The sequence below is a fragment of the Muntiacus reevesi genome, chromosome 9, assembly GCF_963930625.1.
Source record: "Muntiacus reevesi chromosome 9, mMunRee1.1, whole genome shotgun sequence".
NCBI classification, from domain to species: Eukaryota; Metazoa; Chordata; class Mammalia; order Artiodactyla; family Cervidae; genus Muntiacus; species Muntiacus reevesi.
In genome coordinates this window covers 62,517,576-62,543,715 of record NC_089257.1, presented here as the reverse complement: position 1 = coordinate 62,543,715, position 26,140 = coordinate 62,517,576, and the positions used below count along the sequence as shown (strand labels likewise).

Genomic DNA, 26,140 nt, shown 5'->3' with positions numbered 1-26,140 from the left:
CAGTCGATGAGCCATCCAACCATCTCCTCCTCCGTTGCCCCCTTCTCCTCCTGCCCTCCATCTTTCTCAGCATCAGGGGCTTTTCCAGGGAGTCAGCTCTTCACGTCAGGTGGTCAGAGTACTGGAGCTTCAGCATCAGTCCTTCCACTGGGTATTCAGGGTTGATTTCCTTTAGGATTGACTGGCTTGCGGCTTCTCTCTAATACATGGAGCCATGGAATGTCAGAGCTTAACCTCCGCTGTCACGGAGGCCAGCCTGCCCACGCTGACCTGGGGGCTGGCCTGGCCCATGCCGGCGTCTGGTGACTTCCCACCGCAGAGTGCTCTCAGTGAGACCCCCGCTTCTCCTCACGTCTGCCTCCTGGCTGCTCACCCTCTGGCCTCTGTGTCTGTCCCTCCCGTTTCCTTCTCTCTGTCCTCCCGCGCGAACGCTTCCTCCCCGCCGCACTTCTGCCCCTGCCCCGGGCTGCGGGACCCCGAGCGGGCTCGGCCGGCGCGTCCCCCGCCGCGCCCCGCCCCGCGCCCTCCATCCCGCTCCCCTCCGCTCCTCCATCACTTCCTCTTCCCCTCCTCCTCTCCTTTGTCCCTCCCTCCTGGCTCCCTTCCCCCGCCGCCGGTGGCCGGCCCGCCCCTCCCCGGGCATTGGTGGCTGCTCGCCGCCTCGCTGCCTCGCCGCTCCGAGCCGGGAGCCGGCGGCGGGAGGTCGGCCCGCCCCCTCAAAGGCCCGGGGCGGGCCGGGGACCTGCAGGGCCGGGCCAGCGGGGGCGAGCCGTGCGGAGGTCCGGTTTCGGTGGTGAGTCCTCAGCCCCCCGGCCGCCGCAGCCCCGGCAGCCCGGCGCGGAGCCGCTCGGGCTGGGAGGGGCGTGGAGGGGGTGGGGAGGCCTGCCAGGAGCGGGATCGGGTCCCCAGCCTTACTTTGGGAGCCTGAGGCTGCGAGACTCGGGTGTGTGTGTGGAGGAGAGAGAGAGAGAGAGCCCTGAACATATCCAAGTGGGGCGTCTGGGTTCGGGGCCACTCCTCAGCGGGGCAGACTTCATCTTTCCCAACCCGCGCTCGGTGGTCCCCTCCGTGGGACCTGCCTCTCCACAGGGTAGAGGGTTCCCGGTTAGGATTAGGGGAGCCTGGCTTATGGCGAAGAGGGGTCTCTGATGGAAGGAGCCAAGGCCCTTTCTCCCGTCTTCCCCACACCCAGCCTCCTTTCGGCCAGTTCATTCTGTTTGTGTGGCCAGCAGGGCAATTGACTGTCGCTCTGAGTGTGTGAGCCTGCTTGTCTCTTGGTGAGTCTGTGTGTTTCTGAGTGTGTAGGTGTGTTTGTGTGCAGCGTGCATCTCTCAGAGAAAGGACCCACCCTCTCCTTGGCCCCGTTTTTTCCCCTCCAGATGTGCGGCTCCTTTACCCACCTGCACACAGCTGGGCCTTGAGCCCCTTTGGGGAGGGGGGACTGGAACGCAACTTTGCCTGGATGAGGAGAGGTTCTGGGGTTTCCTGCGTGGGCTGACCTTTGGCGGTGCCAGGCAGGAGTGAGCAGAGAGGAGGTTTCTTCCCAGAAACAGGCTGGCCAGGCCCCTGGAGGCACGGGACAAGAGTAGGGGCAATGCCTGGGGCTCCTGAGTGCAAATAGAAAGTTAATTTGGGCAGGAGCTGGGCTACAATAAGTCCTGCTGCCCTCCTGCCCACTCTATTAATACAGATCCAGCTCTGCTGCCTGGCATCACCTATTTATAGCCCGGGAGGCAGCATGGCCACACCCCTTGTATAGAGGAGGGTGAGGGGCAGAGGAGGGGACAGGGGACTCACAGCTAGAGGAGCCAGAGCTGAGGGTCCCAACCTGCCTACAGCCTCCTTGGGTGGGCCTGGCGCTGATGGGCTGGAATCTACCCAGACTCCCCAGTCCTTCCCAGTCTGGACTGTGTGGTCAGGCTCCTGAGCTGCCCCCCCTGCCCCCCTCTGCCCCCCCCACCCCCAGTCAACCTAGGGTTGAGTAGGTCTGTCTAGACCCTGCGAACTCATCATTAATTAGCTTGTTAAATGGCTGGAAGGAGGGGGATGGGAATGGCAGGGTTCTGTCTGAAACAGCTGTGGTTGTAATTAGGTGGACGGTGTGGCTGGCTAATATTTATTCCGGTTATAATTACTCTGTGATCAGCTCCTCTGATTGGTGGCTTGGCAGGGAAGGCTCCCTCCTTTCCTAACCACCCATCAGCCTTTAGAATTGTTTGTGCCCGCCTGCCTGGGAGGGCCTGTGGGTATACCAATGTCGTGGGTGGTTTTGTCTACTATGTTATCTGCTGTGGGCTTCTCAGACTGCCAGCCCCCCATCCATGGCAATACCCAGGGTGCCCCCCCACAGGCTGGTGAGCTTCTCAGTGGGGGGCTGCCAAGGTACCCCACGTGGCCCGGGATGCCCCATGCCCCTGTGGCCTGCCTGAGTTGAACTGTCTCAGCGTCCAGGAATGTAGAATTCCTTGCCAGTCTTAGCTCAGACTGGCATGAAGCTTGGGGTGCCAGGTGGCAGCAGATTGGGTAGACAGGAGCCTGGGGCCAGGGGCCAAGGATGTGGACAGATTGGAAGGGTGGGTGGTGGAGTGCACAGGTCTCTGGTTTCTCCCAATGGAGCATCTTCTTCGCTCCAGCCCCTGGTGTGGCGGGAAGAGGAATTCTGCCAGACAGGCTTAGGTGCTGTGGGCACACCTGTCGCCGTGCACACTCCCAGTGCCCCTGGCTACGTTTTCTGACTCCCCTATGCCCTCCCCCTTCTATGCACTCGCACTTCCTGGGCAGGACTGGGCTTGTGTCTACTGCCTGGGAATGTGCTTGGCTGAGGCTGGGCCCATTGGCCTAGGCTTGGCTACACTGCAGGAGAGTCCATGGAGCGGAACAATGTCAGGCCACAGAATGCTTCGACAGAGAGAAAGAGGGTAGCAGTCGCTCTCGACGGTCAGAAAGGGTGGCTGGGGCACCTGACGGATCCATGGTGTGTTTCCCCGTCTCCTATCTCAGAGCTTGTTTGTGATCCTGGAAGTTGCTGCCTCTCGAACTGACCCTTCCACCTAAGGGGCAGATAGATGGATCACGAGTCCAGGTTGGGTGGGGGCACGCGGGGGTCTGTGTTCTCTGGAGATCCTTCTCCATTGACAGAGCACTAGCATACACTGTCTCTTTTAGCTCTGCAAGGCAGTGGTATTGTCCTCATTTTTCTGCTGAGAGAATTAGACTCAGGGAGGTGAAATGACTTTCCCTGAAGATCTCACAGGTGGTGATGAAGAACATTTAGGACGAGGACTTACAAGCCAGTGCTCTTTCCATTCGACCGTGTGCTGTGGGGCCGTGTGCTGTGGAGCCGGGCTGGGGCCTCAGGCACGGGCTGAGTCAGGGGTGGACCATGTGGCCGCTGGGAGTGCAGGTGGGGATGGCTCTTCAGAGTCTGGGGTGAGCCTGCCGGTGCTGCGGTGGAAGGCTGCCTCAACCCTGCCTGCCCTGCCCCTCTGAGTGTGTGCTTTCTCTGCAGGCTGCATGTTGTGCCTGGGTCAGTCCACCTTCCTCCGCTTTAACCACCCAGCTGAAGCCAAGTGGATGAAGAGCATGATCCCGGCAGGGGGCCGGGCCCCTGGCCCCCACTACGGTCCTGGCCCAGGTAGGTACCCAGTTGGGCCAGGTGGCTGGTTTGGTGGCACCCCGTGGACAGTCCTCCCCCTTGCCCACTCCAGCCATACTTGTAGTGTCAGGGTGGGACAATACTCATGATCTGGGCTTGCTGCCACCTGCCATGGGCCACTGGGGGAGAGTGCCAGGCAGTCTGGCCACGGGGAGAGATCCAAGAAGTGCTGCTTGGCTGGAACTAGGGAGAATCATGTGCCTGAGGGATGGGGGTGCTCTGCCAGCCTGTGTCCCACTGCCCTGGACGGTGCCACCTCAGTGTCCGGGACCCTGACCCTCTTATGTCACCACCAGGGATCTTCACCCTTGAGTGTGGCCTGAGGGGGCAGAAGGAAGCATCAGACTGAGATGCTGTAAGCTCGAGGCAGGGCGGGGTCGGGGGGGCCACCTGCTTGTGATCGTGTCTTTGGGCTCTGCCCTGCCCCCAGGCCATGCCAGCTGATGACTCAGTGGGGCAGCTGCAGTTTGTGTGTGAATTACTGATCCCTAGAGGAGAGTCGGTGATTGTCCCAGAGAACCAGCACAGCCCCCGCCTCAGCCCAGCTGCCTTGGGGGTGGGGTGCAGACCAGGAGGCTGCCCATAGGCCTGCCACCCCAGACTTTGCACAGGCATTCAGATGGCTGTGGGGTGACAGAGGTCATCGTGGTACTGGGACAGGTGGACGTGTATGTCAGGTACATCGAGCGGGCTGGCATCAGTGGTTTCAATGGATTGCCTGGGGATTTGAGGAAAGATGGGTGGTCACTGGGATCACCGGTATCCATGGCAACCCCTCTGCCATGGTCCCACACAGTCCCCATAATTTTGGACCAGACTCAGACTTACAGAGGCTTTCCCTTCTCCTCCGCCTCCTGTATACTAGACTCTTGGGAGCTCAGAAGCCTGGGTTTCCAGTCCACTCCCTGGGTAGCTCTACCCTACCTTAAATTGTCATGCCACTCTCTCAGCTGTTTGGGGCAGTGGTTCCAGAGACTCCTGGTTGGTTGACGAGGGCTGGGGCAGGGCAAAAGCAGGCTCCTGCTGGCGTGGCTTAATGGTCTAATTGGAGGCCCTGAGCTGCACCTAGTTGCTAGCCAGCCTGGCTTTCAGGAACTGGCCTTCAGGGCCAGGCCCCTCCCTTGCCTCTGATTGGATAAAGTGCTGCTGCACACACTGTCACCCAGCCCTGGAGGCTATGTGTGTGTTTTTATTCCTGGGTCTCTGCTGCGTGTTGGGAGGCGCTAATGTCCTAATAAACGGGGACCCCTTGGAACTTCTGGCCTGCTCCCTAGCATGGCCCCCTGCTCTTTGTAAAATGCGTGCCTGCCCTTTCTGAAGGAGAGGTCAAGGAGGTTGGGGAAACTAAGGCAGGGAGAAACCTAGAAGTGCCCAGCACTGTTGCCAGCTCTGTCCTAAGTCATAAAATGTTAGAGCCAGAGGAGCATTCTTCCTGTACAGAAGGCAAAACCAAGAGCAGGCGACTTGGGGAAGGCGGTGCAGCAGCAGGTCAGGGGCAGAGCTGGCCCCAGGACTGAGACCTGCCAGCTGGTTTTCCAGGGCCCTGGCAGCCCCGCCCTGCTAGCAGGAGGTGGGGCGCACCGGCTCTCGTGTATCTGCAGCTCCCTAGGGCCCAGGAGGTGAAGATGGGGCCTGAGGCTGTTTGCATTTCCCTTCACAGAATCCGAAAGCCTGGTGAACGGGAACCACACCCCTCAGCCTGCAACCCGGGGACCCTCCGCCTGTGGCAGCCACAGTTCCCTGGTGAGCTCTATTGAGAAGGACCTGCAGGAAATCATGGACTCACTGGTGCTAGAGGAGCCTGGAGCTGCTGGCAAGAAGCCTGCCGCCACGTCCCCACTGTCACCAATGGCCAATGGCGGGCGCTACCTCCTGTCCCCGCCAACCAGCCCCGGCGCCATGTCTGTGGGCTCCAGCTATGAGAACACCTCTCCGGCCTTCTCTCCACTCTCCTCGCCAGCCAGCAGTGGGAGCTGTGCCAGCCACTCACCCAGCGGGCAGGAACCAGCACCTTCCCTGCCCCCCCTGGTGCCCGCCCGGTCCTCCAGCTACCATCTGGCCCTGCAGCCCCCACAGTCCCGACCGAGCGGCGCTCGCCCCTCCGAGAGCCCCCGGCTGGGCAGAAAGGGGGGTCACGAGAGGCCTCCCAGCCCTGGTCTCCGAGGTCTGCTGACAGACAGCCCTGCAGCTACCGTCCTGGCCGAGGCCCGCAGAGCCACTGAAAGCCCCCGGCCGGGTGGGCAGCTGCCCATGGTGGCGATCAGCCTGAGTGAATACCCTGCTTCCGGTGCCCGGGGCCCGCCCACCAGCATTCCCAGCAGCCCCAAGTTCCAGCCGCCAGTCCCTGCACCCCGAAACAAGATTGGCACGCTCCAGGACCGCCCTCCCAGCCCTTTCCGGGAGCCGCCAGGCGCTGAGCGGGTGCTGACCACCAGCCCCTCACGCCAGCTGGTGGGCCGAACATTTTCGGATGGCTCAGCCACCCGCACCCTGCAGCCTCCAGAGAGCCCCCGCCTTGGCCGGCGGGCCCTGGACAGCATGAGAGAACTGCCTCCCTTGAGCCCATCTCTGTCCCGCAGGGCTCTCTCCCCCATGCCCGCTCGGACCGCCCCAGATCCCAAACTAACCAGGGACGTGGCAGAAAGCCCCCGCTCCCGGCGCTGGGCAGCCCATGGGGCTTCACCGGAGGACTTCTCTCTGACACTGGGGGCCCGGGGCCGTAGGACACGGAGCCCCTCGCCCACACTCGGGGAGTCCCTAGCACCCCGCAAGGGCAGCTTCAGCGGCAGACTGAGCCCAGCTTACAGTCTGGGCTCCTTGACAGGGGCTTCACCCCGCCAGAGCCCCCGTGCCCAGAGGAAGCTCTCCAGCGGGGACCTGCGGGTGCCTGTCACCCGGGAGCGGAAAAACAGCATCACGGAGATAAGTGACAATGAGGATGACCTCCTGGAGTACCACCGGCGGCAGCGCCAAGAGCGGCTTCGGGAGCAGGAGATGGAGAGGCTGGTGAGCCATGCCAGGGAGGCTGCGGGCATCACGACAGGCACTCTGCCAGGGTGTGGGCGGGCCAGCTGGCAAGGAGGGAGGGGCGCGTGGACAGAGCCTGGGCTTCCCAGGCTTCTCCACTTCCAGGGTACACCACAGTGACCTGGATGCCAAGGCTCTGGTCCCCTGGACCCCTTCCTTTGAAGTCTCTAAGGCCTTATTTCAAATGCATGCTAACTTTGCATTTATTCTGTAACACAGTGTTTGTTTTCATGTATAAATTAACGTTTCACATGATTTATTGGAATACAGGGAAGCTCTAGGAAAACACACCATGTTTAGGATGAGGCTTGTACCTCTCAGTTTGAGAACACAGGGCTTAATGATTAGAAGGCTGAAGCCCAGAGAGGGGAGTGGATTTGTTCAAGGTCACACAGCACGTCCTGGCAGAACTGGACTTGAACCCATACCTCCTGTCTTTCTCTCCTGTCTTCTCCAGGCTTTTCTTTTAAAAAGCCTCTGGTCCTTCTTTCTTGCTTCCCTTTGTTGTTGTGGTTGTTTAGTCGCTCAGTCATGTCCGACTCTTTATGACCCCATGGACTATAGCCCGCCAGACTACCTGTCCATGGAATTTTCCAGGCAAAAATACTGGAGTGGGTTGCCATTTGTTTCTCTTTGGCCTCTCTCAATGGGTGGGAGCTGCTCACCTTGGCCTATGCAGGATCATCTGGAGATGGGGGGAGAAGGAGAAAACACAGAAAACTGGCTGATCTGTGACCAGTCTGTGTGATAGTAATTGTGTGTGTGTGCGCGCACACACACGCACGCATGGGTGTATTTGGGGGCCGGGTGTGGCTCTGGGCAGCTGTCCTGGAGATGGCATCTGAGCTGGGTGGGGGCTGGGATTCCCCAGATAGCGCAGGGAGCTTGGGGGCTCTGGCTGGTGTCTATACCCTGGAGCACATGCACAGGGAAATAGCTTCTGCCTCTTTCCCTTGTGAGCAGGAAAGCAGGGTCCCTGGGGGCCCCGGGACCCAAGGATTGGTTTAAGGAGGAGAGTCAGAATAGAGGAGGTTTGTCTGGAGCCCTTTTGGAAGGAGGAGGCTGGGACAGCTTTGGGTGAGGTGAGGGTGTGAGACAGTGTGTGTGTATTGGGGGGTGGGTTGCGGAAGGACGAGGCAGGGCCCCCAGTCTCTTCCACGGCTGTATCTTCTATGTTTTTGCCTTGGCCTAGACAAGAATGCTTGACCCGCCCTGGGGTCTCATCCTGGAGGGGAGACAGTGAACTTGGCGCAGGCAGAGTGGTGGGCCCAGCCTCCCTCAGCTCCACTCAGCCTTCCCACCACCGCCCCCACCGCACCCCCAGGTGCCTCACCAGCCCTGACCTGCCCCACCTGCCACTTTAAATCTCAGAGGCTGCCTGCCCTGCTCCTCCCACCTCAACCAGGCTGCTTATCTGTGTCCTGGGGCAGGGGCGGGGGCACTGGCCCAGCCTCCTGGGTGCTGAGACTCTGTTCCTGGTTTTGGTGCCATGGAACTGGGCAAGCAGCAGGAAGCAAGCTGGGTAAGAGCCTGGGGCGGGGGGTCCTGACCAAACCGTGGTGAGAGACACCAGAGGTGGTGGGATGCCAGGGAGTCAAGGGAGCCTGGGGGAGGCTCCACATCTGGGGTGTAATGAGGGGAGCTGGGGCATGCCTGTACTGTCCCGTCTTCACCTCCAAGGCCCCTGGGAGGTGTCTGGGTGGGCTTTGTATAGGGACAGGGTGGATGGAATGGCTGGGCCAGGGACCCGCTATGCCGGCAGAGAGCCGAGAGCTGCCAGCAGGGAGCTGAGACGGGAGTGAGGACCGCGGCTCAGGCGTCTGGGGCAGGGTGAGCCGGTGTCAGGTCGCCGTGGGCCCCCGAGTCTGTGTTCCGGCCCCGTCTGTGTGGGCGCCCACCTGTCTGTGTGCTAGGCTGTGTTTATCCGAGTGAGTGTGTGCCAGTGTGCGTCCGTGCGTGTCAGGGCTGGTGTCTGTGTGTGCCTGCCTGTTACTGCTGGCCGGGGCTCGTGCTGTGTCCTCGTGTGTCAGCGCTGCTGTGCTGGGGTGTCTCTGTGGGTCCCCGTGTCAGCGTGAGCACCTCAAGTGTTTATCTGTATTCTCACCGTGGTCTTTAGTGAGAACGTGCTCACCAGCATGCGCTCCTGAGTGTGTCTCTCTGTGTCCACGGGGACACCCACCTTGGGACAGGATGAGAAGGGAGAGGAGACAGGAAGGCAGGAGGTGCTGGTTACCTGGGCATGGGGCACACAGCCTGGCTCCCCCCGCCTGCCTCGGGGGCACCCGCCCTCCCTCCATCTGCCTCCCCAGACCTTGGGGCTAGGGCCCTCCTGACTTGATTCTGAGTCTGAGCCCCTGGCGTCCGCGTCCTTCCACCTGACGAGATGCCAGACCTGGGTCTAGGCAGCCTCCTGGCCCCAAGACCGTCCGCTCACGCCTGCTCTGCCCGCCCTTCCAGGAACGCCAGCGCCTGGAGACCATCCTGAACCTGTGCGCCGAGTACAGCCGGGCAGATGGGGAACCCGAGGCCGGGGAGCTGCCCAGCATAGGGGAGGCGGCCGCAGCACTGGCCCTGGCCGGCCGGAGGCCCTCACGAGGCCTCGCGGTGGGCCCTGGGGCCCCGGGCCACAGCAGCGAGGAGCCTGGAGGTGCCACCCAGCGCCTGTGGGAGAGTGTGGAGCGCTCGGACGAGGAGAATCTCAAGGAAGAATGCAGTAGCACTGAGAGCACCCAGCAGGAGGTGGGAGCCAGCAGGCCGGGCCGCGAGTGGGCGCAGGGCCAGGGCCGGGGCTGGGCGCGGGGCTGGGGGCCGGGGTCAAGCTGGCAGGCATGGGTGGGTACCTCGCCCTGTGAGTGGGCAGTAACAGAAGTTTGGGACACCCAGGAATGAGAGGTGTAGAAATGAGGAGGCAAGGAACAGGGGGAGGTGCTGATGAGTTTCCCAAGCTATAAATATGCTTTATGACCTACCTTTTCCTCGGGGCCCCACCCAGGCCTGGCTCTCGGCAGGGAGTCGTTATTCCTTGCAGCCGAGAGCCGTGTTGCTCTCCTTGTAGGGAGGGGAATTTCCTCCTCTCAGTCCAGCTGCTCTTTCTGAGTGTCCTGAGATACAGCAATCCATTTTCTTAGTCTCGTCCTGGGAGGTTCTAGGCTCCCCCAAGCTGATGGCCCCCCTCCCCTCCAGCACGAGGATGCCCCCGGCGCCAAGCTCCAGGGAGAGGTGCTGGCCCTGGAAGAGGAGCGGGCTCAGGTGCTGGGGCGAGTAGAGCAGCTCAAAGTCCGGGTGAAGGAGCTGGAACAGCAGCTGCAGGAGTCGGCCCGAGAGGTGAGAGCAAGGGCCCTGGGCGGGACTCCTCCCAGGCTTGGTGATCACCCCAAACGTGGCCTGAGCTGCCCTGAGTGGCCTTGACATGGACCCTGCTGTGGCCTGCAGGCTGAAATGGAACGGGCGCTGCTGCAGGGGGAGAGGGAGGCTGAGCGGGCGCTGCTGCAGAAAGAGCAGAAGGCGGTGGACCAGCTACAGGAGAAGCTGATGACCTTGGAGACGAGCATCCAGAAGGAGAGGGACAAGGTAACCCACAACCTGGCCCGGCTCTGTGCTGGGCGCCAGCGGCCTGGGAGAGGAGAAGTGCCCTTCACCCCTTACCTCATCGTCCATCCCGCAGGGGCAGGGGGCCTTGTCCTCGGTGGAAAGTACCAGCGTGGAGGGTGCTGCCAGGGTCTGGGCTGATGTCTGGGGTCTCCTCTGCCTGGGTTTCTGTTCTTCTTCTGGGTGCCTGGGTGCCTGCCATTCTGGGCCCTCCGTGCCCCTTCCTAGAAGTGTCGAAGCCCCTTCTTGGGTGGTGAGACTGCCCAGGGGACCGGTGCTGGGGAGTGATTCAGGTCCAGTCCCTGCATTGGAGGACATCCCCTCCAAGCAGGGCTCTGGGACTCAGGACGTGAACTTTGGGAGATGGCCCTCGAGTCTCTGCTTCCCCTGAGCCTTCAGGATCTGCAGCCTCCCATCCCAGGGGGTCCCAGCTCCTGCCCCTGCCCCTTTCAGATTTCCTGCCAGCCTGCAGGGGCCGCTCCGTCCCACAGGGGCCATGCCAGCCACTCCCAAGATGCCCAACAACGTGCCAAAAGCTCCGAAGTGGAGAGGGGCCACCTCTTTCTGGACTTGACAGTATTTTTCCAAGAATTAATTTTCCTTCTGGATTTTTTGGAGAGTGTCTTCCTCCTGCCCCTCAATTTTGAAGCTCTTAAAAATTCTTTGACCCTCCCATCCTTTTTTTATTTTTTGAACTTTGGCTCTGGCCCCCAAAACCACACTCCCAAATTCTGTGCCAAATTAACTCCATGCTTACCAACCAGGCCTGCACTAACGCCCTCTCTAATCACTGTCCTGGGCTCTCCGCATGCCCCTAACTGCCAGTACCACCCACCCAGGCAGGGCTGAGCCGTGCCTGCTTTTGCACTAACTCCATGGGCACCTGTGTGCCCTTGGCCTCTCCCGTCTAATGTTGCCTCCTTCCTTTCTTGGTGTGGGACCCCAGGGTTTTGATCAGAAAGGAATGGACAGCGGGTGCAGCTGAATTTTCTCAAGGGGGCATTGGCAGGAGGGGTCCAAGATTGGGGGAGGTTGGCTTGGCTGAGGAGCCTCTCAGCCTGAAGACCTCCTCTCAGTTGGAAAAGCCAGGGTGTGGCCTTCATAGCCTGTTGGCAGTTTCCTGCACAGAGGAGAGGCAGGCTGAGCTCCAGCCATCGTCTGCCTTCCCTTCTGAGCACAGGGGTAAGGAGGTCAGTGGTGGTGGCATGGCCGGGGAGGGCGTGGACAGGGTCTCTCTGCCACCCAGTGGCTACCCTTCTGAGTTTTCCTCTGGGGCTTCCCAACTGCAGATACTCCAACTAGTGGGTGGTAAGAAGGGGTAGGCCTCTTCCCTATAGGGCATCGTAGACTGAGTCCAAGCCTGGGGAAGTGCTTGGATCTCAGAAACTGGCCTGATCATGCCCCCCTCTCCTGGATGGGGATGGGGACCTCATGGGACGGAGGGGTGGGTAGAGGAAACATGAGGACTCTGGGGTGATGCTCAGCATTTTAGCAGGAACCTGCCTAGCCTCATTTCTCATTGCACTGGCATTGCCTGGAGGTGTGGACTTTGTCTTCTCTCTGGGCCCAATTATTGAGGTGGTGGTGGTGATGGAGATGGTGGTGGCCATGGTGATGGCAATGGGGAAGGTTCCCTCAGCAGCCCCACCCCTCGCCCCCGCCCCCGCCCCAGCCCCAGCCCTTGGCCCCACTCTGGCTTTGGAATCTGTAATCACAGCCTCTCCTCTGCCTGACCTTCAGAGGGGGTGACTCACCAGCCCCCACTTCATTCCCCTTCCCGCCCTCAGAGGTGTCATCTCACCCCAGACAGAGCCATCCACCTCCTCTCTGTACCCACTCCTGGGGCTCCTATTACCATGGCGACGGCCGAACTAATTGCAACCCTCATCCTGCTGAAGTTCAGGCTGCAGTGCCAGCACCCCACCCCCACCCTGGGCAGGAGTGGGGGAGGCCAAGGGGGTTCGGTTGGGGTCCCCTCCGCTGCACTGCCCTAGCTTTAACATCCTCGGCTCGCAATTCACACCCAACCCCTGGATTTAACCTTCACCAATTCTACCCTTTTTTTTCCAGGGCTAAATTTTGGTCTCTGGGCAGTGGGAGAAGGGGGCGGAGGGGCGGGGGTGGGGGGTAGCGGCGCAGGAGCTGGAGGCTCCGGGTTTGTGATGTGGAACCAGCTTTGGCTTTGAGCGGTTTGGAGAGAAAACAGAGGGCCTCTTCGTAGGACCTACCCCCCAAACCTCTCTAGTGAGGGGACTCCAAGAGACCAACATTTCTGCCCGGACCCACACCCCTGCTTCAGACACCGTCGCCTGCACCTGAGTCCCTGCACCTGAGTCCCGTCTCGCACCCCGGCTCCTCGCCTTTCCCAGTCGACACCTCCTCCTCCTCCTCTTGGCTCTCTCCTCTTTCGGTCCTGCTGCTTCTCTGCTCCCGCCCGCTCGCCCCGCGCCCCGCCCCGCGCCGCCGCGGCCCCGGGCCGGAGTTGAGGAGTGTGTGTTCTGTTTCTCCCCTGTGCCCGCCCCCTCCGCCTCCGGCGACCAGGAGAGGGCGGAGCTGGCCGCGGGACGGAGGCACCTGGAGGCCCGCCAGGCGCTCTACGCCGAGCTCCAGACGCAGCTCGATAACTGCCCCGAGTCAGTGCGGGAACAGTTACAGGAGCAGCTGAGAAGGGTCAGTTTCACCAGCCCCCCTCCCCGCCCCCGAGGGCCGCCCGCCCGGAAGAGAGGAGCGGTGGGCCGGGAGCGCCCGGGCCCTGCAGTACCTGCCGGACGCCAGGGTCGGTGCTGTGGCTTGGAGGGGACAGGGAAGGATGGGGGGATTGGGGACGGAGGTTCTCCTTTCTGCTGCTGCAGGCCGCGCTGCCCGGGAAAGCGGCAGGGCCTAGCGGAGGAAAGGGGGCAGGGTGGGGGCAGGGCCCCTCCTCCGTTTCCCCGGGTCCGGCCCCCAGAGCTCTCGCCTCTGTGGCCTGGCCTTCCAGGCGCAGAGTGGGATTGTGAGCACCACCCGACCCCCTTTGTCACTGTCATTCAAGGAGGCCGAGGCCCTGGAGACGGAGACGAAGCTCTTCGAGGACTTGGAGTTCCAGCAGCTGGAGCGGGAGAGCCGCGCGGAGGAGGAGCGCGAGCTGGCGGGCCAGGGGCTGCTCCGGAGCAAGGCCGAACTGCTCCGCAGCATCGCCAAGAGGAAGGTGCGCCCGCCCCATCCCTGGCAGTGCCGGCTTGACCTCACCTGGCTGAGCCTGGGTCTCTTCATCTGTAAAACAGGAACAATAACAGGCTGTTGTGAGCATTAAAGGAGATGATGTATGTGGAAACAGCATAGGCTGTGATCATAGTAAGCTCTCGAGGAACAACAATAGCCATTGTTTAGAAGCTGTGACACCCCCGGCCCTCTAGTGGAAAGTGGATGGGGCTCACATTCGGACCTGGGCACTGGCTGGCCCGGGAAGTGAGAGATGGAGATGGAGGACGGGGAGGAGGTGGGTGAAGAGGACGCTTGCCCCTTGTGGAGCTCTCTGTCCGATGGAAGTGCTGGGACACAGACCTGAGATTTGGATATTAGAGCCAGCCCGGGGTCCTAGAAAGGCATCACTATGGTTCCAGTCACAGCTCAGGCCTGGCTCAGCTGAGCTGTGAAACAAGGGGATTGGGTATTGCATCTATTCTGGTCTAGTCTGATGCTTCAGATGCTATAAAATCAGCTCCTGATCTCAACAAGACGGGGACACGGTGATGGGGTGAGGATGTATTAAGCAAGAGTTAGGAAGATGTGGGTGAGGAGAAGGGATCGGGTGGACCAGGTGTGTTTGCATACATATGTGTGCATGTGCACTTTGCCAGGCTGGAAGGAGTAGGTGGGAGGTGAATGCAGTGAGACTGGGGAAGGGTGTCAAAAAGTGGGGCTTGATGGCTAGTCTGAGTTTAGTGGTAAGTGGGGGAGTCACTGAACTTCCCCCTGAGTCCAGATCTGTTGCTTCTCTCCCTGAGCTGCTCTGCTTTACAAATACATTTACCTATCAGTGAAATGAGCATAAGGGCACCTGCTTCATAAGAAAGTTAAGTGAAGTAACACATGCAAAGCAAAGCATTTAGCAGTGTTCTTGGGTCCTGACAGGTTCTCGGTAAATGGCGGATATTGCCCGATAACCACTTGGTCTGCTTCAGTCTGCTTGGACTGACCCCAGATTTAGTACAGCTCCCTTCTTCTCTCCCTTCTTTCCTATATCTTGCTCTTAATGATGCTAGTTTAAGGCCTCCTCTTTCAGGAAGACGTCCTGGGATAAACACAGCTCATTTCCACTAGCCCCCATCCTTCTATCTCATTTAGTATCTTTTCATTCTCTTTTAGCACATGATTGTTGAGCCAGGCACTACACTAAGTCCTGTTGGGGATATGGAGACAGAAAGGACACAGAGCCTGTCCTTGGATCATACAGCTGGGGTGGGATCATACAGCTTATGGTGTTGAGAGATATATATTCACAGGTAGCAGTAATCCAAGGCAAAGAGTGATAGGGAATAATTTGAGCATAGAACAAGGAGCAAAGAAATTGAGTGGTAATCAGGGGAGATGTTGGAGAGAAGATAGTGTTAGGTCTGGTCTTGGAGGAGAAGTAAGCTCCTGATTGGTGGAGAAGACAGGACAGCATTCCTGGCAAAAGGCACTGTATAAGAAAGGCCCGGGAGTGTATACCCGAACAGCTGATGGTACAACAGGGCCAAGCTGAGGGCATGCCAAAGGCTCAGGGTGGGAGTGAGGCTGGAAAGTAGGTCCAGGTCCAGGAGCCCTTGTGCTGGCTGAGGGGTTTGTGCTTTATCCTGTGAGTAGTGAGGAGTCGTTGAAAGATTTTGAGAAACGTGATCTACCCTTATTCATGGATTTAAAGAAAATTATTCAAGTAATATACATTCTGGGCTTTCCTGGTGACTCAGACATAAAGAATCTGCCTACAAGGCAGGAGATACAGGTTTGATCCCTGGGTCAGGAAGATCCCCTGGAGAAGGGGCTGGAAACCCACTCCATTATTCTTGCCTGGAGAATTCCATGGACAGAGGAGCCTGGCAGGCTACAGTCCATGGGGTCGCAAAGAGTTAGACAGGACTGAGCAACTAACACACAATATACATTCCCAAAAGTCTAGGAAATTCAGACAAGCAAACAAGCAAACCCTTTCAAAGGCCATTTTAGGAAACTGTTTGTGGCAGTGTAGGGTGGATCAGAAAGGTGAGAGAGTGGAAACAAGGTGAAAGGTCAAGGCTGGGAAAGCAGAGGTTCTGACTTGGCGTGGTGCCAGTGGGTTGAGGGCACGGGGTCGGGTGGAGGACCATTCAGCATTTCCAGGATTCAGGACCTGTTGACTTTGGGGGTGGGGGCATGAGGGGTTTGGGAACTTCAGTTCTGGCTGGTGTGCCTGGTGGCCCAGGGCTCCCTGGTTGAGGGATGAGAGAAGGAGCTGACCACAGCAGCCTGTGTTTTCTGGGGGTGAGAGGCTGAGCGGAAGTGCTGGTTGATTCCCTTCACCCAAGCCCAGGGCCTCTGGGCAGGAGAGACAGTCAGGCCTCACCTTGGGCTGCCTCACCCATTGTTCCCATCCTCTCCAGGAGCGCCTGGCGGTCCTGGACAGTCAGGCTGGGCAGATCCGGTCCCAGGCTGTGCAGGAGTCAGAACGCCTTGCCCGGGATAAGAATGCTGCCCTGCAGCTGCTGCAGAAGGTAGCCCCGTCAGACTGGGAGTGGGGGGGAGGGGGGCCGGGGAGGGGCTGGGGGAGTGGGAGGTGAGTGCAGGGTGCTGGGTGGAGACTGGCCAGTTGTGTGGGATCCCCCTTTATTTGGGGCTCCTTGCTTCATTCCCACTCCTGATTCTGCCGCTTTGGACTTGCAGGAGAAGGAGAAACTGGCTATGCTGGAAAGAAGATACCACTCGCTCACAGGTGGCCGGCCTTTCCCGAAGACCACGTCCACCCTCAAAGAGGTAACGTGGTTGGGTCAGCCCCAGCCTCATGAGCCCAAGGGTCTCCTGGGAGGTTCTGGAGAAACATGTGGCACCTTCACCCCAGTGGCTGAGGTCTAGTGTGGGGACACTTTCCTAAACTGGAAAGATGTAGCAGGAATGGCCCTGAGGTCTGGGATCGGATCCTCCATGGCTACCAGCTGGCTGCCTTTCAGCTTCCTCTCTGGCTCCCAGGAGCCTGCTGATCTTAACATTTCAGGTGGGGAAAATGGCAGCTCAGGATGAGGCCGGGCAGACCCAATTTGAGGGGGAGTGTAGGGATCTCGGGGTCCTGATCTTGGGGCTCCCTGGGCTTCTGTCTAGAGCTGGGCTGTGGGCTCAGCGTGGGCATTGAGGCTCCTTCAGCTGCTCTTCCCTGAGTCTTTGCACGCCTGGCATGTGAGGTCCCACCAGGACATGCCCGGTTTTCTGCCTCACTGCACAAGCAAGTTAGGCCTCAGGTGGGGTGTCTGGGCTGAGTGTGAGGGATGAGGCCCCTCACCTGTACCCTCTCTGTAGGCTGACCTGCTCATCTCTGAGTCCTCAGAGGTGGGGCTGGGGATGGCAGCTCTGGGCCCCTTCCCGGAGTCTTCTCAGGCTGGGGCCTCCTCTGTTCCCTTAACCCCACCTGCTTCCACTCAGCTCTGCCTCAAAACGCAAGAGGTAATCACAGATCACTGCCTGTCTGCCTGCTTGATGAGCTTCTGCCCTCGACTCCTCCCACCGGCCCGGCTGAAGGGCAAGTGGCAGTAATCCTTTGTCTGGCCAGTGGTTCCATAGGTGGCTGGACAGCTCATGCAAAAGTCAGAGCATCAATTTGCATATCAATTTGCATATATTCTGCATGCCATTCATCAGTTCCCACAACACACTGGACCTTCCAGCTCACTTCCCTGTTCTGTGACCTCTGGAGGACAGTCTGCCTCTGGAGCTAGACCAGGGTGGGCTCCCCTGGGTGGGGCAGGCTTAGGATCCCGGGCTTTGATTCCGCATGCATTTTGGGTGCCTGCTGTGTCCTCCAGACCTGGACAAACTCAGGATTCTAAGGATATGCTCAGGGAATATGACAGTGCCTGTCTTTCCACCCCACGATCTACTGTGTGAGCATCTTCCCAAGTCCTAACCTTTGGGCAGTGGGCACGTTTATCTGCCTGGGCTTTTAGCTGCTCCCTGCTCAGGTCTCCTTCTCAGGGTCCACCTTGCTCAGGCGCTCGTGGTCCTCCACCCCCACCCTTCCAGCTCCTGGAGCTCCAGCAGGTGGGATGTGAGAGGACCCATGGGAATGGTGTGGCTGGTGCTCAGCAGTGCATGTGTGTGCCCCACTGGGGATGCCCAAGGTGTTGGAGACAGAAGGGTGCTCTGAGAGCTGGGTCCTGATCCCTGGTGGTCTCATGACTTCTTCACCTGCCCCTCGCCAAGGGCAAACCCAGGAATGGGCGATCAGGGGGCCCATTCAGGGCCTGTCCAGGCCCTGCAGCAGGGCCTGGATGTCACGGCAGCCTCATAAGTGGAGGTCAAGAAGAGCCTTCCCTGGAAGTCCCAGTGGTCAGGACTCTCGCTGCCGAGGCCATGGATTCAATCCCTGGTTGGGGAACTAATATTCCACAAGCTGTGCAGTGTGGCCAAAAAAAAAAAAAAGCCTTCAGATAGTTCTGCCTGCCCTTTTCTGCCCTCCCTCCAACCCCGCTGACAGCCCTCTGTGGCCACAGCGAGCTCCCCACCCCTGCCTTGGATTTTGTGTTGAATGGCGTGAAGTGTGGTGGCCGGTGCCTGGTGGAGTCCTGTTAACCTGTTCTCTGCCCGTCCCTCCCCTCGCACCGGGCGCCCTAGGAGTATGTGAGCCTGGCAGAGGTTCTCCACCTGTGCTCCCGCTTGGACCCCCATGCTTCTGCCACTTCCCCCAGCGCACTCGCTCAGCCCCTGCCCGACAGTGAGGTACCAGCCACCGAGTGAGCCCACCTGTGCCCGCGGACCTGCTCGTGGGTGCCCTGCATCGCCCCGGGGTGTGGGGCAGGGGGTGGGCAGCAGAGTCTGTTTTCAGCACTGACGGAGAAGGGCCGCTGGCGTAAGGGGAGCTAGGAGCAGTTCCCGCTCTTGCGTTCTCAGCTCCTGAGGGCTCAAGGAGGGAAGGCCTTCCGCTCCAGCGTGAGGGCCTCCTGCTGAGAGGACCCTGGCTTTCCTGGGCTCTGCAGGCCTCCCCGGCTCCTACTCTTGGGCAGGGCCATTTCTTGGGTTCCAGTCCCATTAACCTCTTGTATTCCCTCCCGTGTCCGGCCTTCCCCCAAGTACGTGACGCTTGAGCAGCTAAAGGCGATGTGGGGCAGCTCCCCGGTGCCCACGGCCCCCGCGCCGGGCCTGCCTCCCTGGGCCCCTGCCTCCCAGGACCTGGTTCCCACCTCCTGCCTTCCTCTCGCGCTGCCCTCTTCCTCCTTCGCTTCTGTCACGCCTTCGCCCCAGGTTGGTGGTCTGCCCCCGCCGCCCGTGCAGCCCACTCGCGGCGTGGCTCTGTCTGTGTGTGCTTCCCCCCCATGCCATGGTGCCTCCACCCGCGGCCGGCCCCAGGGGAGCGCTATGTGCCGGGCGGGCTGCGGCCGGCTGGTCTCGTGGTTGGCATAGTCCGTGCCTGTGGTCTGGGAGCTGTGCCCTGTTTCTCTTTGCCTTTAGCGCGTTCATGGCAACTGTGTTCTCACTGTGTTTTCTTCTCTTTATGCTCTCCTTTCTCCCGTCCTCCCTGTTTCCCTTCCCCTCCTGTCTCCTCGATAATGGCCTGCCTTGACCTTGACCTTGACCTCCGACCTTGCCCTTTCTTCTCCCTTTCCTTCCTCCTCCTCCTCCCTCCGCTCCCCTCGTTTCTTGATTTCCTGACCTCTTTCTCTCCATCCTTGCCCTCCTGTCTCCTGTCCTCCTCCCCCGTGCCCCCTCCAGATGGAGAAGCTGTTGCTCCCTGCTGTAGACTTAGAGCAGTGGTACCAGGAGCTGATGGCCGGGCTGGGGACGGGCCCTGCTGCCGCCTCCCCTCGCTCCTCCCCCCCGCCTCTGCCCGCCAAAGCTTCCCGCCAGCTGCAGGTAACCCGCCCCTCACTGCCCAGCCCTGCTCCTCTCTGCTCTGGGTACCTCCTGCCGACCCTTCAGCCGCACAGATGGTGGGGGATTAATCTAGCCAGTGCAGCAGGGGCCTCTGGACCCTGAGCGGGCGGCTGTCCTGACCCTCAGGGCATGGAGGGCCAGCCTCCTGAATCCGAGGGTGATGTGCTGGACGATTTGACGGAAGGGGGCTTGGGGAGCAGCGGTGCCTCGTGCGGCACTCAACACCCTCACTCTGTCGTGGGCAGCTCTCACCCCGGAGCTTCTCGCTCAGTCCTCACACACTCCTGAGCCTGTTGCTCCTGGCGCTTGTGTATCCTGGGAGAGTCGCCCGTCTTTGTTCTCCTGGTCTCCCCAGGGATGACTCTGCAAGGCAGGAGAGAGTGGGTCAGAGCCTCTCAGGTGACGGCCCTGAGTTCATGCCCTGGACTCAGAGTCGCCGTGAGGGGCATGGGTCTGCTGGAGCCCCAAGCAAGTTGCTGACCGTGGTGTGGAGCAGGGTATTCGGGCAGTCTTCTGCTCCAGGTTCTACTCCACTGACGGGCTGCGGTGCCTGAACAACCCCCTACCCCTGCCCACTCAAGATTCGTTCCTAGAGTGAAGACTTGGCACCTTGAAGACCAATCTCAGCTGAAATTCCACGTTCCCTTTAGGAGTCATTGGCATGGCCTTTCTATTTTGTGCCCAGCTGGGTTGAGGTTTCTACATGTTTTGATTCACGTAATCTCTACCACAGGCCTTTGAGGTAGATAACGAGAACTCTCGTTTCACAGATCAAACACTTGGGCCCAGAGCAGATAAGTAATCTCTCCAAGGTCACACAACTAGGAAGTGGCGGGGGAAACACTGAGAGTCAGGGTTCCTGACTCCAAAGACTGTGTCACCAAACATGAGTGCCGAGAGGGAGGCTGGCAGTTATTTAGTCTAGCCCTGTCCCCTCCTCTTGCAGATAAGGAGGCCGAGGCCCAGAGTGGGGAGGTGCGTGGCCCAAGGTCACCTAGCCCGTTACTTGGCAGAGCTGGGACCAGAGGGAGCCCTGGCCTCCAGTCAGCCTCCTGTAAAACTCAGCCCATCGGTGCTAACTCCTCATGTGGGTCGATTTACACGGTCCTTTTTACGATGCGGGGTTGGACCAGGGATGGACCCAAGGAGGAACAGCCTGGAAAAGAGGCTTGGCAGCTGCCAGGAATGTCTGCCTGCTGGGCTGGCCCCGGAGGCTCAGTGCTGTGGTCAGCGAGAGACCAAGGCCTCAGGGGCCTGGTGCTGGGCACCTTGGGTCCCAGCCTGCTCGGTGCCGTGGGAGTGGTGGCGGGCGGGGGAGCCAGAGGTCCCTCAGCAGACACCACCTCCCCCCTCCAGGTTTACCGCTCCAAGATGGATGGCGAGGCCACCAGCCCCCTGCCACGCACCCGCAGCGGGCCGCTCCCCTCCTCCTCTGGCTCATCTTCCTCCTCCTCCCAGCTCAGCGTGGCTACCTTGGGCCGCAGCCCCTCACCCAAGGTCTGAGAACAGTGGGTGGGCTGCGTGTGGGGCAGGGTGGTGGTAGTGGTTGGGGGGGGTTTGGAGATGGCCACACTGGGGAGGGACCGCAGCCTCCCACGAAGCCTTGTGGGTGGTGGGTGTTTTCTGAGCCTCGGGTCCCAGTGCCCCATTTCCTCCCCCGCAGAGCACTCTGCTCGCCCAGAACGGCACCAGCAGCCTTCCTCGCAACCTGGCAGCCACCCTGCAGGACATCGAGACCAAGCGCCAGCTGGCCCTGCAGCAGAAGGGTGAGTGGCCGCCACGCCAGCCCACTTGCTGTCCCAGGGGCCCTGGACGTCCGCCACATGTTCACTTTACGTGGGGAGCAAAAGGGATCTGGACTAGAGACCTAAGGAAGAGAGACTCCTGAAGGTTTATCCAAAGGCTAAGGGGCAGGGGACTCAGGGTAGCTGGGCTGTGGCATCTTTCCTAGAGAGCCCAGCAAGTAAGGGGAATGCTTGTTGACCTCAGTAGGGCTAGACGTTGCCCTGTCTGGAGGCATGGGGTTGGGCCTGATGACCTCCACGAGTGCTTCCCTAACGTATTAGTTCGTGGGAACACCCAGGCGTGCTGGTTGCTCGTATGCATTTTGGTTGTTTCGAAAGCCCATGTCTGTGCCTCTCTCTCCTCTCATCCCCTCTGTGTCTCTGCCCTGCCCTCTGCCCGGGGCCCCCCACTCCAGTCGAGTCGCTTCCTGCCGAGCCCCTCCCAACTGACGACCCAGCAGGTAGAGCGTTGGTCACCGAGGGCATTGCTTTGGCCGGGCAGCCCCTGCCCGGGCCTCCGCATGATGGATTCTGCCCAGGCCCCCTCTGCCCGCGGGCAAGACCCCCAGGCTGAGCTGGGCTGGGGTGTCGGGTTGGCCTCGCGAGCTCTCTTCTGCTGCAGCGGAGCTCCGCCTATCTCCCCTCCCTCCTTTCCTGCGAGCTCCTGCTTCTGCATTGCCGCGGGGTGTGCACTGATGTGGGTGCTCGGGCTGCCGGCACCCCTTCCTCCTCCCAGCAGCAGGGTTGGGAGCATGCGCCCTGCCCACCTGTTCAGGCCTGGGTTGTGAGCTGGAGCCACCGGGCCATCGTGCCCCCAGGGCGCCCCCTGGGCCGGTTCAGGGCCCCGTGTGGACTCAGCATGCAGTGAGGATGCCGAAGCCAGACCACACGGCTGTGGCCACTTGTGCGGGTGATGAAGCCAGGGCAGCCGGACGCAGAGCTGCGGGGGCTTTGGGGAAGCTGATGGGGGGCGAGGGGGCTGCTCTGTGTTACCTCTCCCCGCTCGCCACCTCCCTCTGTAGCGCTGCCAGCATCCTGTCTGGCTGGGTGGGGTGCCCACCGTGACATCCCCCGTCCCCCCCAGCAGGGCAGCAGGTGATCGAGGAGCAGCGGCGGCGGCTGGCGGAGCTAAAGCAGAAGGCGGCGGCGGAGGCGCAGTGCCAGTGGGACGCCCTGCACGGGGCGGCACCCTTTCCCACTGGGCCCGCGGGCTTCCCCCCGCTCATGCACCACTCCATCCTGCATCACCTGCCGGCCTCGCGGGAGCGAGGCGAGGAGGGTGAGCATGCCTACGACACGCTGAGCCTGGAGAGCTCCGATAGCATGGAGACCAGCATCTCCACGGGGGGCAACTCAGTCTGCTCCCCTGACAACATGTCCAGGTACCCGGGCCCCGGCCACTGACGGGCGCGGCCTTGGTCCTCCCCACCCCGGGGCCTCCACCTCCACCAGCTGCCTCCTCCCCCCCTTCCCTCCCCAGCGCCAGTGGCCTGGACATGGGGAAGATTGAGGAAATGGAGAAGATGCTGAAAGAAGCTCACGCAGAGAAGAGCCGGCTGATGGAGTCGAGGGTGAGGCAGACCTGGGCCCTGGGGCTGCCCTCTGCCCGCCGGGGGCCCCCTCCCCTCCCGAGGCCCCTTCCCCACATTGTTCTCGCCGCAGTCCCCTGAGGAAGAGAGTGTTTTCCAAGCCTGGGTTCCTCAAGTGGGGGATCGGGAGGCTTGGCGAGCTGACAAGTTTCACAGCCCTTAGGAAAAGGGGAGGGAGCACGGTAACCATTGTCCAGCTGTGAATTTCCTGCATGGGAACTTCCAGTCTTTGTGTGTTCACTTCAGGGGACCTTTGGCCCCCGAGAAAATTTTGATGCCTGTCTACCTGAGTGCCAGGTCACTCCTTTTGGAGACGGTCGGGAATTGGGGCTTGAAGGATGAGGACAGAGAGAAAGCAGATATCCAAGCCAGAGCAGAGGCGTTGGCTGCGGGCACGTCACGTTCCCTGCCCGTGGACCTGGGGCTGGGACACAGCCAGGCTGGGGAAACTGTGCCCAGGGAGGAGGCTGAATAAAGAATTTGCTGAAGACATTCGGTCTCTGTTATCTGGGGCGCTCTGTGTGTCTGGAGATGTGAGTGGGGCCCTGGGAGCAGGAGACCAACCGGAAAAGAAGGCCTCTGAATCTTAAACTCCCTTGAAAGGAGGGCACATTTGCAAACATCTCTTGGCAAAAGGGAAAAAAAACAACAACCAGATTCTGCTAAATTTTCAGCTGGGAAGAAATGGTAGATGGGAGTTAGTAATGTGAAGGTTGTTATAGGTGATGAAGACATATAAAACATCACCCATGTACTCTATATTTAATGATTTGTTTTAATGACTTAAAATCTTTTGATAATGACTCTCATAAGTTCTTTTTTTTCCATAAAATTTGAAGGTCAACTGTGACTGTTTGGAGTTTCAAAGGGCCTTCACTTAGTGATTAGGGCAGAACTGCTGAATGCATTCGATGTCAGAAAAAGTTGTTTCGATAACCCATGTCCTAGGAATTCAGATACAGATTTTAAAAGCCCCCCTCCTTTTTTTTCAATTGAGTGGTTACATCCTGCCAGCATCAGTGATGGACATTTACCTACAAGATCGCATTTAATTTTCCCTACAGTCCCAGGAGTAGGCGCCCTTGGCCGCATCTTACGGAGGAGGAAACCAGGGTTAGGGAGTTTGTCAGGGTCCGGCGCTCACAGTGGTGGTAGAACCAGGGCTTGAAGGCAGGGTGGTCTCACTTTAAGGCACTTGCCCTTGTCAGCACGGTCCCTGGAGAGGAGGGCGGGCTTGGAGGACCATGGCCCCTCATACCAGGCTGCCCTCTGAGGTGGGTGTCTCCTGTAGCTCTGGCCCAGCCCGAGCAGGGGAGGTGGGGGGGTGGGGGTAAGAGGGCAGCCGTGGGCACTGAGCCGCAGGCCTGGGTGCAGGAGCGGGAGATGGAGCTGAGGCGACAGGCCCTGGAGGAGGAGCGGAGGCGGCGGGAGCAGGTTGAACGGAGGCTGCAGAGCGAGAGCGCCCGGAGGCAGCAGCTCGTGGAGAAGGAGGTCAAGATGCGGGAGAAGCAGTTCTCGCAGGTGAGCGGGTGGGGGCTTGGGGTGGGGCTGTGGGGGTCCGGATGGCCCAGGGTACCTGTGCTGTGTGTGTGTGTGTGTGTGTGTGTGTGTGTGTGTCGGGTTTGGGGGTGTGGCAGGCCACCCTGTAGAGATGAGGGTCTGCGCAGGCCTTCCAGAGGTGGGAGCCGTGTCCAGATTGGGGGACTCCCCTCGGCCTCTCTCGGGGGCCTCGTGGGTCTGCCTCATGCGTCTGCCCCGCATCCCTTCCCGCATCCCCGTGCCCTCTTGCGCCGAGTGCTTGGTGTCCATCCTGGCCTCACTCCACCGCGCCTTTCGGCTCCAGGCCCCACCACCAGCAGCTGAGCTCACCCTGACTTGTGGTTTACATCTCCAAAAGAGAATTGTACCAGCTTCTCCCTGGGACAAGAACCCCATTCCTACACAGAATCCAACTTGAGGGTGTTTCATTACCCAGGAGCCTTGAGCAGAGGAGTTGAAGGCAGAAGAAATTAGGTTAGGCAGGAAAATCTACCTGCATTTCTGGTCCCAGATCCTGGGCCCCAGGGAGAGCCCGTGAGACTCAGACAGTCTGTCCCTTCCTGTGGGGTCTCCATGGGCCTCCCCAGGGGTGGGGGTCCTGCCCTGCAGTGACAGGTGATTGTAGCTCCTTGATTTCCTAATGATTCAGCGACATAAATTCTTGTCTGGTTTGAGAATTCAGAAATAATGAGAAACTCCGGGAGTTTGCTTGGTATTGTTGTCGTATGCCTTGTTCCCCTTTCCTGTCTCTGGCCTCTTGGGTACTCAACTTCTCCACCTGCCCTGGGGCTCAGGTGTGGCTGCGGAGGCCACCAGCTTTGGGGAAGCCGGTGGAGTGGGCTCATCATTTCTGGGCACCTCTGGGAAGCTGAACATTTTGTTGCTTCTTTAAATAATCTGTAGTGTTTCCTTTTCACCTCATTCTAACATTCTTCCTAGAAATAAAGAGTAGGAAGAAAATTCCCATTGACTGAAAATTATAGATAAGTCTCAGAAATTTTGAGGTGGAATAGACCTCAGAGATTCTCTAGTTCAAAGCCCTTGTTTACACATGAGCATAAGCCCAGAGAGCAGTTGCGACCCAAACGAAGCCCCCCCTACCCGGGAAGACCAGGCTTCGTACTGGGCTTTTCTTCCGAGACTGCATTCTTTTGCCTTGTTGCATTTGGGACAGGGCGGCTGTGTCTGGGAAGCTGAGGCATAGAGCCATTCAGCAGTTTGCCCAGGCCTGGGTGGAGTCAGCACAGGCGTGCCAGGTCCCTGCTTGGGCCAAAGCCCCATGGAACCAGAGGGACAGAGAGGGGGTTCAGGACTGAAGCCGAGGGGCCTGGAAAAGGGAATGAGGGGGGAAGGAACAGCACTGCTCATCCTGCTCTCTGTCCCCAGGCACGACCCCTGACACGCTACCTGCCAATCCGGAAGGAAGACTTTGACCTGAAGACCCACATCGAGTCATCAGGCCATGGCGTGGATACCTGTCTGCACGTGGTGCTCAGCAGCAAGGTACAGGCATGGGGGACTCCGGGGGGCATGGTGGGGACCCCACGGTCAGCGGCCCCTCCTGGGTCCTCAGAATAGTGGCCTCAGCTCCCGCCCTAATACCAGCGGTCTCTGTCCCGGGACAGGTGTGCTGGCTTGAAGAGATGCTAGGGACAGCCCCCCTGTGAACGCAGGCACAGGTGATGGGCTGATATTGCTGCTCAGGGAAGAAGGTTTAGGGGGCTGTGCATTTGGGTCCGGCCTCACCCCTGCTTCCCACCAGGTCTGCCGTGGCTACTTGGTCAAGATGGGCGGCAAGATCAAGTCATGGAAGAAGCGCTGGTTTGTCTTTGACCGGCTCAAGCGCACCCTTTCCTATTACGTGGGTGAGTTCCCCCTAGACT

At 60.0% G+C, this 26,140-nt stretch overlaps 1 protein-coding gene and 1 long non-coding RNA gene across 7 annotated transcripts in view; one reads left to right on the top strand and one right to left on the bottom strand.

Annotated features, from left to right (window-relative positions):
- Positions 1-26,140, top strand: part of PHLDB1 (pleckstrin homology like domain family B member 1) — a 47,935-nt gene that overhangs the window by 12,618 nt on the left and 9,177 nt on the right. The window contains exons 5-24 of one of the 6 annotated variants that reach the window (XM_065946161.1): positions 3,509-3,634; positions 5,316-6,661; positions 9,140-9,421; positions 9,866-10,006; positions 10,115-10,252; positions 12,812-12,940; positions 13,302-13,457; positions 15,871-15,981; positions 16,151-16,240; positions 16,778-16,921; positions 18,545-18,715; positions 19,184-19,324; positions 20,702-20,842; positions 21,009-21,111; positions 21,546-21,590; positions 22,217-22,511; positions 22,610-22,700; positions 24,093-24,239; positions 25,644-25,760; positions 26,020-26,122. In XM_065946161.1, coding sequence (XP_065802233.1) covers positions 3,509-3,634; positions 5,316-6,661; positions 9,140-9,421; positions 9,866-10,006; positions 10,115-10,252; positions 12,812-12,940; positions 13,302-13,457; positions 15,871-15,981; positions 16,151-16,240; positions 16,778-16,921; positions 18,545-18,715; positions 19,184-19,324; positions 20,702-20,842; positions 21,009-21,111; positions 21,546-21,590; positions 22,217-22,511; positions 22,610-22,700; positions 24,093-24,239; positions 25,644-25,760; positions 26,020-26,122 — 4,017 coding nt within the window. The remainder of the gene's footprint in view (positions 1-3,508; positions 3,635-5,315; positions 6,662-9,139; positions 9,422-9,865; positions 10,007-10,114; positions 10,253-12,811; positions 12,941-13,301; positions 13,458-15,870; positions 15,982-16,150; positions 16,241-16,777; positions 16,922-18,544; positions 18,716-19,183; positions 19,325-20,701; positions 20,843-21,008; positions 21,112-21,545; positions 21,591-22,216; positions 22,512-22,609; positions 22,701-24,092; positions 24,240-25,643; positions 25,761-26,019; positions 26,123-26,140) is intronic. The other 5 variants (XM_065946162.1, XM_065946163.1, XM_065946164.1 and 2 more) reach the window with 5 other exon arrangements.
- LOC136175990 (uncharacterized) lies at positions 6,828-13,133 on the bottom strand. Its single transcript, XR_010664460.1, has 4 exons — positions 13,032-13,133; positions 10,328-10,494; positions 9,652-9,783; positions 6,828-7,367 (listed from the first exon to the last, which is right to left on the bottom strand). It is a non-coding gene; the product is annotated as an uncharacterized lncRNA (long non-coding RNA).